This window comes from Dictyostelium purpureum (assembly GCF_000190715.1).
Source record: "Dictyostelium purpureum unplaced genomic scaffold DICPUscaffold_307, whole genome shotgun sequence".
In the NCBI taxonomy this organism is placed as follows: Eukaryota; Evosea; class Eumycetozoa; order Dictyosteliales; family Dictyosteliaceae; genus Dictyostelium; species Dictyostelium purpureum.
Genome location: NW_003519643.1, coordinates 23,220 through 39,418, shown reverse-complemented (window position 1 = coordinate 39,418; position 16,199 = coordinate 23,220). Strand labels below are relative to the sequence as shown.

General features: G+C 22.5%; 7 protein-coding genes across 7 annotated transcripts; 4 read left to right on the top strand and 3 right to left on the bottom strand.

The window, feature by feature from the left end:
* Nucleotides 1–72: 72 nt before the first annotated feature.
* On the bottom strand, nucleotides 73–561 carry DICPUDRAFT_82582 (uncharacterized protein; the record flags this gene model as incomplete). The annotated part of the gene is made up of 1 exon (XM_003291874.2): nucleotides 73–561. The coding sequence occupies one exon, from the start codon at nucleotides 559–561 to the stop codon at nucleotides 73–75; it is 489 nt and encodes a 162-aa protein (XP_003291922.1).
* Nucleotides 562–726: 165 nt separating this feature from the next.
* Nucleotides 727–1,746, top strand: DICPUDRAFT_57657 (uncharacterized protein). The gene is made up of 2 exons (XM_003291881.1): nucleotides 727–1,165; nucleotides 1,230–1,746. The coding sequence occupies exons 1-2, from the start codon at nucleotides 749–751 to the stop codon at nucleotides 1,626–1,628; spliced, it is 816 nt and encodes a 271-aa protein (XP_003291929.1). The 5' UTR covers nucleotides 727–748; the 3' UTR covers nucleotides 1,629–1,746.
* A 522-nt stretch (nucleotides 1,747–2,268) lies between these two features.
* DICPUDRAFT_11524 (uncharacterized protein) lies at nucleotides 2,269–2,886 on the top strand (the record flags this gene model as incomplete). Its single annotated transcript, XM_003291880.1, has 1 exon — nucleotides 2,269–2,886. A coding segment is annotated over one exon (618 nt), but the record flags the coding sequence as incomplete, so codon positions are not given.
* Nucleotides 2,887–4,481: 1,595 nt separating this feature from the next.
* Nucleotides 4,482–5,803, top strand: bzpH (uncharacterized protein; the record flags this gene model as incomplete). Its single annotated transcript, XM_003291879.1, has 2 exons — nucleotides 4,482–4,666; nucleotides 4,738–5,803. The coding sequence occupies 2 exons, from the start codon at nucleotides 4,482–4,484 to the stop codon at nucleotides 5,801–5,803; spliced, it is 1,251 nt and encodes a 416-aa protein (XP_003291927.1).
* Nucleotides 5,804–5,960: 157 nt separating this feature from the next.
* On the bottom strand, nucleotides 5,961–8,015 carry DICPUDRAFT_156582 (uncharacterized protein; the record flags this gene model as incomplete). The annotated part of the gene is made up of 1 exon (XM_003291873.1): nucleotides 5,961–8,015. One exon carries the CDS (start codon nucleotides 8,013–8,015, stop codon nucleotides 5,961–5,963), a length of 2,055 nt encoding a protein of 684 aa, XP_003291921.1.
* A 278-nt stretch (nucleotides 8,016–8,293) lies between these two features.
* Nucleotides 8,294–10,181, top strand: DICPUDRAFT_82577 (uncharacterized protein; the record flags this gene model as incomplete). Its single annotated transcript, XM_003291878.1, has 2 exons — nucleotides 8,294–8,296; nucleotides 8,367–10,181. 2 exons carry the CDS (start codon nucleotides 8,294–8,296, stop codon nucleotides 10,179–10,181), a joined length of 1,818 nt encoding a protein of 605 aa, XP_003291926.1.
* Nucleotides 10,182–10,548: 367 nt separating this feature from the next.
* Nucleotides 10,549–15,870, bottom strand: DICPUDRAFT_82576 (uncharacterized protein; the record flags this gene model as incomplete). The annotated part of the gene is made up of 3 exons (XM_003291872.1): nucleotides 10,549–11,276; nucleotides 11,351–15,797; nucleotides 15,862–15,870. 3 exons carry the CDS (start codon nucleotides 15,868–15,870, stop codon nucleotides 10,549–10,551), a joined length of 5,184 nt encoding a protein of 1,727 aa, XP_003291920.1.
* Between the last annotated feature and the right edge of the window lie 329 nt (nucleotides 15,871–16,199).

Sequence of the window (16,199 nt, the reverse complement as noted above, 5' to 3'; positions counted from 1 at the left end):
ATTTTATATTTTAAAAAAAATAAAACAATTAATATTTATAATTTAAAAATATTATTTTATATATAAAACTTACTATTTGCTAGATCTATTTGTTTTGTTATATAGAGATATTAATATTTTTTGAATTAATACCGAAATATTAGTTAAAATATTACTTATTTTATTAAATTTATTATTATTATTATTATTGTTATTATTATTATTATTATTATTATTATTATTATTATTATTATTATTATTATTATTATTATTATTATTATTATTATTATTATTAAATAAAGTGAATAATGGTATTGAGGTTAAATAATTTAAAAATAGGATTAAAGATTTATAGTTTTTTTCAACTTCTTCAATAGTTAAATTTTCTATATGGTTAAAAATGTTATTTAATAGGTTATTTATAGAGATTATATCATCATTTTTTATTAACTGATTTGTATTATTATTTATATCTATATTTATATTATTGTTATTTGTGTCACTATTATTTTTATTAACCCATTCTTTTGTTTTTAAATAATATAGCTCCAATTCATTTTGAATTTTTGTATCACTAAACATTTAAAATGGTGGGGGTATCTAAAGTATATTTGTAATAAAAAAAATTTAATAAAAAAATTTAAAAAAAAAAATTTAAAAAAAAATAAATAAAAAAAAAAATTAAAAAAAAAAATAAATATTTAAATATTTAATATTCAAACTTTAAAATTATTTTTAAAACAATATCAAAATTTTTTTTAATATTAAAATGAAATTAATCACTATAATTTTAATATTTTTTTTAATAAATTTATCAAAATCACAAAGTTGTGATAAATTTTTAGAGAAATTTAAAGATTCAAATAAATGTATTCAAATGAGTATTGCTGGAAGTCACATTTTAAATCAAGCAATTGATACATATAAAGGGAACTTAAAGTATAATAATGTAACAAACACATTAGAAATCAATGGAACTTTAACAAATCTTCAATCATATGAATCAATATGTATAGATGGTTTATATCAACCTTTCTCTGCTATGGATTCTTTTATTTATAAAGATTTTAAAATATTCTCAAATGGTACTTTAAGAATAAATAATGTATTTTTTGCAAACTTGGTTTGTTTTCCAAATGATGATTTCGTTTATTTTAAATTAAATAACTTTTTATATTCTTTATCGGTAAATATTAATAAAAAAAGTTTTTTGTTCTTTTTTTTTTTTCTAATAATAAAACTTTTAATAGATGAGGGCATATTCAAGTTGTCCAATATTATATTTTGGAGAAGCTTGTATTTTATCAACACCACCACCAACTACAACACCAACTACAACACCACCATCAAATTATAATATTAAATTTGAAAATACATTAAACAGCCAATGGGAAAAAAATAATACACTTTTTTATCAATTTACTACCATTTTACAAAATAATGAAAATTATGCATTCTCATCAATAGAGATTGTTAATGATGGAAAATGGGGTGTTTTGGAAGCATGGAACTTAAATAAACTTGAAAATGGAAATTATGGTTTCCCAGGTTATGTTTCAAAAATTGAGCCAAAGGAAACTTTTACATTTGGGTTTGTATCAACAATCCGAAATCCATCATTTACTATAAAGTCGGTGATCAAGGCATGATATTTTTTAAAAAAAGAAAAAAAAAGTGTTTTTTAAATGCTTATTTTGATAAAAAAAATAATAAAAAAAAAATTTTGTTGAATTAAAAATAATAAATAATTTCAAATTCTTTTTTTTTAAAAAAAATTTTTTTTTTTTTTTTTTTAAAAATTTCTTTTATTTTTTTTTTATTTTTTTATAAAAAATAATAATGTTACAATCTTTTGTTAAAAATTATTTTAGAAATAATTATATAAAATATAATATAAATAATAAAATATTATGTTGTAATAAAAAAAAATATTTTTCTACTGGTTTTACAGAAATAAATAATTTAAATATACTAAAAAACCAAAATGATAATAATGAAGATTCATTAATTTCAAATGAATTAAATAATAATAACTTTGTTAATAATAATAATAATAATAACAATAATTTAAATAAAAATTTAGATAATTATGTTTATAGTGAAAGTAGTAATATTGTTTTAAAAAAAAAAACAAAAGAGAAACTCCTCCAAATAAAAAAAGAAAAAGAAATTTTTAAAAATCAAATTATTCCAAAAGAATTCAATTTTTTATATAATGATATCAAAATAGAAAACTCATCTTTAGGATTAGCATCATCAATCAAAAAGAAAAAAAAACAAAAAGAAATTTTAACTATTAGTATTGATGAAGCTGGTAAAGGTTCATTATTAGGTCCTTTGGTTGTGTCGTGTGTTGTAATGGATTCAAAAACTGAACAACTATTTAAAGAACAAGGTGTTAAAGATAGTAAGCAACTATCTCCTTTAAAGAGGGAATCACTTTATAATTTAATTTCAGAGAAGTCAATATATCACCAAACCATTATACTTTCAAATCACGATATAGATAAACGTCGTTCTCTTCACACTCTTAACGAAATTGAAACTAATATCTTCTACCAACTCATCAAAGACTCAATTTTAAATTTAGCAAAGAATCAACCAGTCAAAGTAATTTTAGATAGTATAGAAAGCAACAGTGAAAAGTATTCATTACCATTCAAAAGTTATTTTGGTTCACCAACTTGTGAAATTATATGTGAAACTAAAGCAGATATCAAATATACATCAGTAGGTGCAGCTTCAATTCTAGCAAAGGTTAAAAGAGATCAATTTATAAAATCTTTAGAAATCGAGCTAGATCAAACAATCGGATCTGGTTATCCCTCTGATAGTATAACAACCGAATTTGTAAATAGTTATTTAAAAAAGAATTTTGAATATCCAGATTCAATGAGGAGGAGTTGGACATATAATGGTTTACCAAAAAAAGATCAATTATTTTTATTATCCTTTAAAAAAAATAATAATAATAATAATATTAACAATAATAGTTTAAATAACAACAGTTTAAATAATACAAATATAAATAATAATGATTTAAATAATTCAAATAATTTAAATAATAATTTAAAAAGTAGTAATAGTAATAATAATAATAATTTAATAAATAATTTAATAAATTATTTAAAAAATAATAATAATAAATTAAGTAACACAGATAATAATCATAATGGTATTAGTAGTAATAGTAGTAATTATGGTAATAGTAGTAATATTGGTAGTAATAATAATAATAATAATAATCAATTTGATTTAACAAAAGAAATTAAAAATTCAAAAGAAGGAGGTATCAATACAGAAGAAATCTTTAGCCTATTTAGACAAACTTTTGATACCATGTTAGGAATTCAACAAAAAATGAAAAATTTTGAAGAAAGTTTAAATGATTTAAAAAATATAATTCAGCAACAACATGAAAATAACAATAATTTATTAATTAATGATAATATTAAAAAAAAATCAAGAAAGAAAAAGAATAGTAATGAAAATGATATAGAAATCAACAACAACAACAACAACAACAACTAATTAAAAAAATAATACAAAAATAAATATTTTATGTTATTGTTATAAAGATTTATTTTCCTTTAAAAAGAATTTTTTTTTTTTTTCTCATTTTCTCATTTTTTTTTTAATTTTTTTTTTAATTTTACATTTGTATTATCATTCCATTAAAAGAAAATAATACAAAAAATAGATTATCAATCATCATTATGATATTTATAACCTAATATTATTTTTAGTTTGTAATAAACTGACAACACAAACTATATATTAATTTAAAATTAAATATTATTTAAAAAAATTAATTTTTTTAGATAAAAATTATACAAACACCTCCATAATTTTTTAAAATAATTTAACACCAAGATATATTTAAACACACACACCACAATGTTTTTTTTTATATATTAAAAAAGAAACTCCAATATATGATTTTATGATGATGTTGATGATGTTTTTTTTAAATTAAAAAAAAAAGTAAATTTTACTAAATCAAGTAAGTTTTTTTTTTATTTATCAATAGAGAATTTGAATGAGGATATGATTATATATTTTTAAAATAAATAAAAGATAATGTTATTATTGTTTTAAAAATAGTATATCTCATTAATATTATAGGTTTGGTGAGTGTGCACCACAAAATTTTTTTTATTTTTTTATTTTTTATTTTTTTTTATTATTATTTATAATTTTTTTGTGTATAATTTTTTTTTTTTATTTATTCTATTATTTATTTTAGAATTTATCCCTAGGATAACTATAGTTTTTCATATAATAAAAAAATAATTAAAAAAAAATTAAAAAAAAATTAAAAAAATAAAATAAAATAAAATTTTTTTTTTTTTTAAAAAAAATCTCACAACGAATACAAAAAAAAGCACATAATTAATAATAATACAATAATTATTATATAAAATTATTGTATTATTTACATTAATAAATAAAAAAATATAAAAAAAAAAAATATAAAAAAAAAATAGAATAAACAAAATAAAATGAATTCACCCAGAAGTTTGGATAGCAGCGATGGTAGTCTTGACGGTAGTGGATTTTGTGGTAGTACTAGTAGTGGCTTTACAAGCAGTGGATTTACAAGCAGCAGTGGTTTCAGTGGTAGTACAAGTAGTGGTTTAAATAATATGTCACTTGATGATGATGAGGCAAAAAAAAAAAAGATAAGGTATATTAAAATTGCATTATTAATTATCTATATAAAAAAATCATTCATATTAACATCCATAATTATTTTAGACAAATGCAAAATAGACAGTCGGCTGCCCAATATAGAGAAAGAAAAAAAGAATATTTGGAAAAATTAGAGACAATTGTAGATAATTTAGAATCTGATAGAAATCAACTACTTCAACAAACTAAACAATTAACTATGCTACAAAATGAAAATTATGTAAAAATTACACTATTGGAGGAACAAATTGAAAGTGCCTTAAGAGAAAATAGTGATTTAAAAATTAAACTTTCAGACTTGTTAGGAAAAGATTATCAACAACCACAACAACATCAACCTTCACCACAACAATTACAATCACCATCACATCATTCAATTCATCAACAACAACAACCATCACCACAACACCAATTTTCAAATGGTTTAAATAATGCTGGATTTTATAATCATAATAATTCTTCACCAAGCACACCATCATGCTCATCACCATCATTTTTAGAGGCAAAATACCTTTCATTTCAACCAATGTCTTCATCATCACCAACCTCATCATCACCATCATCACCAAATCAAAATGTAAATAGAAGAAGTAGATTTAATATAGGTGAAAGTAGATCCATTTTGAATCCAATCTCTTTAGAAAATGTAAATAATAATAACAATAGTAATAATAGTAATAGTATGAATAAAAGTAATATAAGTAGTGGTGGTAATAGTATGAATAGTAGTGGTGAAATGGAAATTTCATTCTCTGGTAACCAAAATGATATTTATTCATCCCCTCATTCTCCATCTTCAAGATCAGTACAACCAAAAAGACAAAGAGAATTATTATTGCAACAACAACAGCAACAACAACAACCAAATGGTATGATTTGTGATCCATCATCACCAAATACTTTTAACAATAGTACCACTTATACACCACCATTAGCATCATTTACTAGTATACTTTCAATTGCATCATCACCTTCATCCTCACCTGTAATTTCGTCATTAGCTCAACTTTCCTCCTCCCCAAATTTTAATGGTAATTCAAATTATTTTGAAAGTAGTAATAATAATAATAGTTTTGATAATTCACCATCAAGAAGATATAAATTTCATAATTCAAAAGGAATTTCAAAATAATTAAAGTTAAAATTTATTTATTTTTTTATATTTTTTAATACTAAAAATAAAAAAAAATATTTTTGTACATTATATTTAAATAAAACTAAAAGAAAAAATTATATTAATTTTTTTTACAAATTGATTTTTTTATAATATATTTGTTTTTATTAAAATTTTAATTTATTAAAGGTTTATATTTATTGTGTCCTTTATTTTTGTTTTTTTTAAATATTAAAATTATAACCAATATAGTTATAAAAATAAAGGATGAAGCACAACTTATTATAATTATTTTCTTTTTTTGGTTAGAGTGATTATCTGTACTATTATTATTGTTATTATTACTTTTAAATTCTAAAAATACAAAATTGTCTTCAAAAAGTAAATTAAATATTAAATTTGGAGAGATTGAAATACCATTAACTAAAAAAGCTATACCTTCTACTAAATCACTTTGTCCAATAGGTGAGTTGAATGATTGAGTTTTAAATAAATATATTCTATCATTTTCTTTTAAACAATTGATGGTCGTTGTACTGTTACAGTTTAAACTGATAGTTAATTGATTTGAATAAAGTGATGTTTGATTACCAACTATAATCGGAATGCTATTATTGTTGTTCAAATCGATTGGACTGAATATGATACTGGTAGAGTTATCTATTATTAGATTATTGGTTACCATTAAAGAATTAGAGTCGAGTATTAGCGAGCTATAGATACCAAACTCAATGTTTTCTATTTCAGTTGGGCTTTCAATTCTAATAACTGAATAGCACACAACATTAGTATTAATATCGGAAACCAATGTAACAGTACCAGATGAGGACTCGATTATTAATGTTTCTCCTGAGAACTCCCCAAATATAGATAGATCACCATAAACCAAAGTTTCAAGTGAAGAGGACTTATCTAGCAATGTTAAAGATGCGGTCGGGTCTACTGTTAAAGTTGCATTTGAATTTAAAGTTTTTATTGTACAAGAATCTGTTATTTCTAGTTTTCTTTTTGACATTGTCATATAAACGATTCCAATGTTACTTGATGTAATTGAAACGCTACCCAAAGATGTTAGTTCAAAATTTGGTACATTGCTATTAACTATATAGGAGTCCAATTCATAGTTTATTATACAAATTCTACTAAAAGAGTCTGAATTAAATTGAAGAGTATACCCTGATTGTATTGATAACAAGGAGCCATTATTTAACTGTATATTATCTGATGATAAATGATTATTTCCGTTAAATAGTTGATTATCATAAACTAGTATACCACCATTCAAAACCTCTATTATCGAACCTTGATCGATATTAACTACAGTTTCAATAGTTATTTGTGATTTTAGTGAAATCTTGGAGTTGTCCATTAAATATAAATTGTTTAAATATGATGGTTCTAATATTAGAACATTTTTTGAAAAAATTCTTAGATCTCCTTCAACTGATAAACTATTGAAAATTATTGGAAGCTCTCCTTCGAGTTGTATTATTCCAATTGATTTAAAGAATATGTCAGAGGTAATATTTGCACCACGTTTAATAGTTAATGTTGATTCACCTTCAATAATCGTAGGTATATAGCCATTTTGATTTAAATAATTGATTTCAATATCTATATTAATAATTTGAATATTTGAAAAATTTGAAAAAAAAGAATCTATTTTTAATTCATTTATATTTAAAGATGAGGATGAAGATGAAGATGATGAAGAAGAAGATGAAGAAGAAGAAGAAGAAGAAGAAGAAGAAGAAGAAGAAGAAGAAGAAGATAAAGATGAGGATGAAGAAGATAATAAAGATTTAGATCTAGGTGATGTTAATGATTTTGAGTTTGTGGGTGGGTTAATTAAAAAATTTATATTGGTAATATTTAAATTATTTATATTTATTATTGATGAGTTTTGAATTGTAAAAGTTGTAAAATATTGTTGATACTTATCAATTCCTGGTGAACCGATAAATGTTAATGAGTTGTATTGTAATGGTTGATCTCTGAATATTAGATAAGTAATAAGTGATTGGTTTAATTGAGAAAAATCAATTATAACATCATCATGTTTAGTTGGTATAGTATTATTAACCCACACACCTTTGTATAATAGATCGCATGGATTAAAATAGGTTGTACACTGATCAATAACTGAATTGTTAAATTCAACTATATCACAATTAAATGAATTTAAAATTATAATTATTAAAAATTTTATGATTATTATTTTATTTATCATTTTATGTATTATTATTCTATTTATATGGAAACATTTTGTTTTATAAAAATGAATAAAATTTTAAAAAAAAAAAAAAAATTGATTTTTTTAAAAAAATCTTTTTTTTTATTTAAATACTATTTTCTTTTTTTTTTTTTAAATCATACACTTATTTTTTTTTTTTTGAAACAATTTTTTTTTTTTTTTATGTTCAAAAATCTTTTATATTCATTAATAATTTTTTTTATTTAAAAGTTAATTTTTAAAAAATATAACTTAATTTTTTTATCTACACAACAATGGTAAATATTAATAAACTATATTCATCATTTATCATCTCTGGGTGTATTAATATTTTTTTTTTATTAATAGGATAATAATATTACAAATGAAGACAAATTAAATTCAATTCTTTCATTTTTAAAGCCAGCTTATTATATTGAAATTAAAAAGGAAATTTTAAAAATAGAACAGGTATTAAATATTTTAAATTCAAATGGTGATACAGAAATTCAATATATTGTAAATAATTTTCAAGCATATCAGGTATTATTAAATGTTAACCAGTATGGTTTTATTTTTGCCAAATCGCCAAGTGTAAATAATGGAATATTTGAAATATTAAATATCCATATCGGAAAGTATGATTATAAACTTGCCGCTTTAAATCAGAAATATGAACAACATAAATGGTTTGAAGATTTTTCGGATTTGGTCAAAAAATATATTGCTAATCACACAGAATTGATTAATAATTTGGTTATATATTTTCAAGGTGAGGATATTGACAACAATGTATTTGAAGAACCTCCATTAGTAATCACAGAAGATTTGAGTCAATATGAAATCAAAACACTAAAAGATGCAGATGCTATTTCCTCATATGATAGAGAAGCTCACCAATTCAACAAGGGATCCCATATATATGGCAGTGACTTTATTGTAGCTTCAAATAAAGACCGTTTATTCTACAAGATTGATAATGGTTCACTTTCATTATGTCCATTAAAAGAGTTTGCAGTTTACAAATTTTATAAACAAATGTTTTCTACCCCATGTGTTCCACCCAACCAATTATTAATATTAAAGAACTTTCCAGTTCTCACCGATGATGGTAGATTCAGATTTTCAAAAGATCCTATTTCAAAAATGAGAAACAACATGACCATTGAACAGTTTATTATGGAAAATCCAATTGCACGTAAAAAGATAGAATTATATTTAGAAAAAAAAGCTTATTTTATTCAGGCATCAACCTTTATCAAGGGTTATACCTTTTTTAATTTTATGAATGATTATAATGGTAAAAGCTTTGAAGAGTTTGAAAAAGCTTGTAAAAGTTTAGATTTGCATAGTTTTAGCTCTCATGTATTGTCAAGTTTATTGTTAAACCCAAAGGATTTCAAACTATATTATTTGGCAATAGAAAACGAATCAAATAGGATCTATTGTGTCGAGAGTGATTTATCTTTTGAAAGTGAAATTAAAATCATTAATAATAAAAGTAATAATTCTGATTGGGTATTAGGCACCAGAAATGTACTATATACGATAGCACCATTAATGCAATTATCTATCCAAGATAAAGTATCTACAGAATTTCTCAATGTCCAACCAAATCTTTTTTTATTAGAATGGTTATTGTCAATTAAAGAAAAAGAAGAAATATACATACAATTAATCCATGAATATGTATCAGAATGTGATGTTTTAGATAGAGAAAAAACATTTGACAACACAAAAAACGAATTAAAGTTACCTCAAACTTTCAATAAAGGTTGGATCACATCACTATTAAAAAAATTCAATTTAATTAAAGATCAATTAAAAAAGAACAAACGTACAACACATCAAGAACTATTTGAAATCGTTCATCCAGTTGCAAGTAAATTTTATAAACTCTTATCTGATAAATATGGTAATGATAGACTAGAACAAATTGGATATATTTTTGGAAAGCATGGTTTTAAGGTATTATTAGAAGGCAAAGTAAAAGAAATTCAAAAAATTATTGATGAAAACAAAATTATCCCATCAATAGAACCTCAACAATTATCAATTACAGATACTATTCAAGAATTACTTTCAATAACCGAAAAGAAACATTTCGATTCATATCCAAAAGAAAACTCAGAGAAATGGATTGATTTGGTTAGAAAAAATTCTTTAAAGTCATTTCTGGAATAAATATTTTGTTTTAAAAATATAATAATAAAACTTTATGGTAAATAAACTTTTAAAAATAGAAAATAAAGTTTATTTTTTTTTATTATTATTAAATTAATTTTTTTATTTTTATTTTATTTTTAACTTTAATTTTAATTTTTAATTATTATTATATTGAGATATATAAAAAGTGAAAGATTTAGATGAATCTTTAGTTGGGATAATTATGATGAAAATGTTAGAGACATTAGTGAACTTTTCAATAAAATAAATGTAAAACATTGATTTTAATCTTTCTAATCTATTATAACTTTTATTAAACTATTGTAAAAAATACTATCCACACATTATATAAATTAAACTTTAAAGATTTTTTTTAATTTTTATTTTAAAAATTAATATTTGGATCGTAAATAAATGGTGAGTAATTTTCTATTTTTATAGAGTTTGTAATATTTTCAATTTTAGTTGAATTTTCATCCCTTTCTAGTTTTTCAATTTCTATTGGAATTCTAAATGAATGATTAATATTTTTTACTTTTAATGTTTTAATTGAAGGTGGAATACAATTTGTTAATTGATATTCGAATCCATTAATATCTAAGATTTCAACTGAAGTTGGAATTGAATTTGGTAATAAACTTTTTTTAAGGTTTATAATTTGTAAAAATCTAATATGATTTGGTAAAATAAGTTCAATATCTGAATTTTCAATCTTGAGATGAGTAACATTTGTTGTTAAAAATTGAAGCGGGTGATCTCCTCCACATATTGAAACTGATTGGACCGATAATGGTAGATGATCTGATGTTAAAAAATATTTATAATATCCATCCAATAAATGAATCTCTTTAACACTGTCAGGAATTGAATTTTTTTGAAGTTGAGCTGTTCCAATAAAGCTTAACTTTTCACAAGACAAAGGAATTAAACCCTCTTCGATTTCATATTGATATGATTCAAATATGATTTCTTTGACTTGATCAGGAATCGAACCAACTGATATTTTTTGACAATTTTGTATATGAACAAATTCCACTGTATTTGGGAACTTAACAGTTTTAAGATCATTTTGAAGTTGTAAATTTACCAATCTCCCATTAATATCATTTTTCCCTGAAATTTTAAATTAAAATAATTAATAAACAAATTTATTTTTATTAATAAAAATAAAAAATATTAATATTTACATCTAAGATTGTTATAAAATAAACCTTTATCATCGATATTTTCATTTTTATTAATTTGAATAATAGGTTCGTTGAATATTAAGTTTAAAAATGGCTCATCCAATTGAGAAACCATTTTGACATCACCATTCATTACCGTTTTAATATTTGCATTATTACAATAGATATTTAATAAATTGCACTTCTTTAAATGAATTCTCCTTATAGTATTTGAAAAAAGATATAAAATTTCCAATCTATTATTTTCATCTAAAAATAATCTTTCCAATTTTGTAAGTGATAAATGTAATTCAGTAACTTCTAATTTTAATCTTGAAATATTTAAAATTTTTAAATTTTTGAAATTATTTATTTGTTTAAATAAACCTGAGTTTGATATTGAACCATCCAAGTTAAGGTTTTCTAAATTTGGTGAATTAATTTCAATTGATTCTAATTGTTCGCATTTTGAAAGTGATAAGATTTTTAAATTTGGGGCATCAATTAAAACTCTCTTTAAATCTTGGCACCTATCGGCAAAGAAATTGATCAATGAAGGAAATATATATTTACTTGAAAATAATGATAAAAATGATACTCTACCAAACTGATCCCCTAAATTACAACCAGATAAGTTGAGGTATGTAATTGTTTGTTTTTGAAAATTATTAATTATTGAATTTAAATCTATTACCATTCTTGAATTAACTATTTCGAGGTGTCTAATATTAATATCTAAATTATTTTTAATTGAGGAAAATAAATCATTCTTATCTATGGGTCTTAATTCATCAAAATCCAAATTTGATAAATGGAGCTCCAATTCGATTATACTTATACAATTGTTTTTAATATCTGAAATTAATTTATTAAAATCTCTGCTTTGTTCATTGAATTGGTTTATAAATAATAATCCCTCATCGATACCATCTTTACATTCCCAAATTTCTTTATGAATTTCTTTTGGTTTTTTTTTTTCTTTTGCTTGTAAAATAGCACTGGTATGATTAGTTGAACATGAAAGATCAAGATTTGATATATTAGGTAGGTTATGAGGATTTCTTAATTTTTGAAATCTATTTTTGATTGGTAAATCACTAAATAAATGTGGTTTATATTTATTTGAAATAATTGGTTCCAAAAATTCTAAAACATCAAGATGAGTGATTGATTTCCCACTTTTCTTTGATCTGATTATTAAATGTTGTAAACGAGTAAACTTGTAATATAGTGATTTGATTGTATCTAAGTTAAATGGAAATCCAATGACTGATTTGTTTAATTCTAGTAGCTTTTCTTTTTTTGAATTAAATAATTCCATTGAAGATTCTCGATATGATTTTATTTCTTTTAACCAACTAGACAATAAACTCTTGATATTTAAATTTTCAAATATATATATTAAATCAGAGTCAATTGTATCTTTCATTTGTTCCAATAAAAAGATTGCATTTATAATTTGAGTTGAAATCTTTTCATATGTAATGGAACCACTATTATTTAAAGAAACTTGATGTTTAATTAGGGATGGAACAAATGATTGGTCACAATCAATGGGAAACAACTTGTAGCTTTTAACTGTGGTTCTTTTTGAAAATGATTCATATATTGGTTTCAGGATAAAGTTTCCAAGATTACCATCGGCATTATTGGTTAGTATTTGAAAAATAATTTGTTTTGAGAGGAAAGATTGATCTAATTTGACAAGCTCATCTTGGCCATTTTCTAAAGCTTTTTGTAATTTGATCCCCTTAATAGGTTGGGAAACTAGTACTGGTATGTCTCCTATTAACAATAGTTCTATATTTGGTGGTGAGCAACCGTAATTACCAAATAACTTTTCTGATAATAGATTGACGGCATAATCTACACATGGAAATTGAGGATAATACTTAAAATAGAGTTCATTACCAAAACTATCTGATATTAAATTTACTTGTCTTTCATTCTCATTTTGATTTCTAATCTCTTTAATTTTAATTGAAGCAGAGTTAAACTTTTCTAAAGATCTTTCACAACGAATACCCTTTGCTAAAAATTTTGGATCTATATTTTGTGAGGGAAGTTTAATTGGTAATAATTCTTTCAAAGCAATTTTCCATGTAATCACTGGATTGATGTCAAATAAAATATCCAAATATGTCTTGAAGCCTTCTTTATTATATGCGGGTAAATTTGAATAAAAATCGACAATAATATCGGGACTTCTAATATAATGTACATTTAAGTCTAATAGGTGAATAAAGATTTCATATTTGCCATGTTTAGCGGCAAATTCGAGTGGTGTAAATTCACTGGTACTTTGATTGTATTTATAACCATATTCTATTAGTACAGAAATTTTGTACTTGGCATCATGGTAATTTTCTGTTCGACAACTTTCAATAATTTGGTGAATAATATTACTTTCTGAGATTGCTATTTTACAAAAATCCTTGACCGAATATATATCATACTTGAATATTTTATTGAAAAAGTTGATTGTATACCATGATGGATGTAGTATGAATTGTTGATTGGGTGACTGATTTTTTAATTGAACAATCAATTGAATCCATTTAATATAATCTTTTTCTTCTTTTAAAACATTAAAATCGGTAATTGAAAGTAGTTCTTGAATAGTATCTGTAATTGATAATTGTTGAGGTTCTATTGATGGGATAATTTTGTTTTCATCAATTGCTTCTTGAATTTTTTCGATTTCTGGCTGTTTTAATAAATTCTTTAAGCTTTCGTTACTAAAAATGTACTTATTTATTTCTAATACACTTCTATCTAACTTATCAAATTTTTCAGATAAGAGTTTATAAAATTTACTTGCAATTGGGTGAACGATTTCAAATAATTCTTGATGTGTTGTACGTTTGTTCTTTTTTAATTGATCTTTAATTAAATTGAATTTTTTTAATAGTGATGTGATCCAACCTTTATTGAAAGTTTGAGGTAACTTTAATTCGTTTTTTGTGTTGTCAAATGTTTTTTCTCTATCCATAATATCACATTTTGATACATATTCATGGATTAATTGTATGTATATTTCTTCTTTTTCTTTAATTGACAATAACCATTCTAATAAAAAAAGATTTGGTTGGACATTGAGAAATTCTGTAGATACTTTATCTTGGATAGATAATTGCATTAATGGTGCTATCGTATATAGTACATTTCTGGCACCCAACCTCCAATCGGATTTTTTATTTTTTTTAATTTCACCTTCGAATGATCTGGAATTATCGTAAGAAAACAATCTACCAGTTCCAGCTTCAATAATTAAATTGGTGTGTCGGAAATCTATATGGTTAAGTAATAAGCTTGATAATATATGGGCGCTAAAGTTATCAAAATTCAAAGTTTTGAGACAGGTATCTCCAAACTTTGGATCTTGAGAGTTATTGTGGTGTAGGAAATCAGTAAATAGGGTACCTTCAATAAAAGTTGATCCTTGAATAAAAAAATCTTTGCCTTCTAATGTAGATTCAAACTCCTTGCGTAACTCTGGGATTTCCAATAATTGTTCAAAACGTTTATCATAAGTATCAAACTTTTTAAAAATTGGGTTACTTTTGAAATTACGCTTTTCATCAGAGCTTGAAATTGCCACATTCTTGATTAAAAACAACTGGTTAGGTGATACACATGGCGTTGAAAAAAGTTTTTTATAGAATTGAAAAACACTAAACTCTTGTATTGGAGATAATAAACATGACTTAAAGAAAACACCATCTTTTTCTGAGGACTTATAAACACCTGAAGAATAATTTTCTACTTGGACAAGGGAGTGACTTTTCCTAACATATGACGAAATTGAAAATGCATTTTCTAATGAATTGACTTCGTAAGTTTTTAAATCTTCTGGGATTACTAATGGTCGGGTTTCAAAGATATAACTATCTGTATATTTTTTGCAATAATCAACAAAATCTACTTGGTATTTCCTATGACCAGCAACATATTCATTAACCAATTGAAACCAACTTTGATCTCCATATTCCTTTTTTAAACTTTCCAAAATTTCTTCATATTTTTTAATATGTTCTTTTAAACTGTCAAATATTTGATGGTCAATATTTGGTGAACTGATAAACGATTCTCCGTAATTTTTATGATCTATTATTTGAAAAAATGATTTAATATTTTTAATAATATATTTGATTTTTGAATAACTATTAAAATCTATATTTAGTTCTTTGAAATTAATTTTTAAAAGCTCCTTTGATATAGTTTCATAATATGCTGGTTTTAAAAATGAATAAAGTTTATAAATTAAATCATTCTCCCTTATAACATTTTCATTATTATTATTATTATTATTATTATTATTATTATTATTATTATTATTATTATTATTATTATTATTATTATTATTATTTAAATGTTCAAATATTTGATTTTTATATGGTGCATTATTATTATAAATTGATAAAAAATCAAAAAATTCTTCTATTTCATTATTATCTGATATATTATTCTAAAAAAAAAATTAGTAAATTAGAGATAAATAAAAATATAAACTAAGTTTAGAAAATATTTACATTTTCCATTATTTAATATTTGAAATAAATATATATAACCAAATAATAATACAATTTAAAATGTGAAAAAAAAAAAAATGAAAAAATAAATTTAAATAAAAAAATTAAAAAAAAAATAAAAATTTGTTCCCTTTGATGCAAAAAAAAAAAAATAATAAAAAAAAAATTTTTATAATGAAAATTTTTTGAATGGTGAAAAATTTGAAAATATCTTTAGGTTGGTTGAAGTTTTCTTGCAAATACAAAAAAAAAAAAAAAATTAATAGAAATTTGCTTTATGTTCAGAAAAAAAAAAATAAAAACAAAAAGATTCTTATTATAATTATTAAAATTATTAA

Coding starts and splice junctions, on each gene's coding strand:
- DICPUDRAFT_57657 (XM_003291881.1), top strand. CDS start 749: ATGAAATTAATCACTATAATTTTAATATTTTTTTTAATAAATTTATCA. Junction 1,166..1,229: donor ACTTTTTATATTCTTTATCG/GTAAATATTAAT, acceptor AACTTTTAATAG/ATGAGGGCATATTCAAGTTG.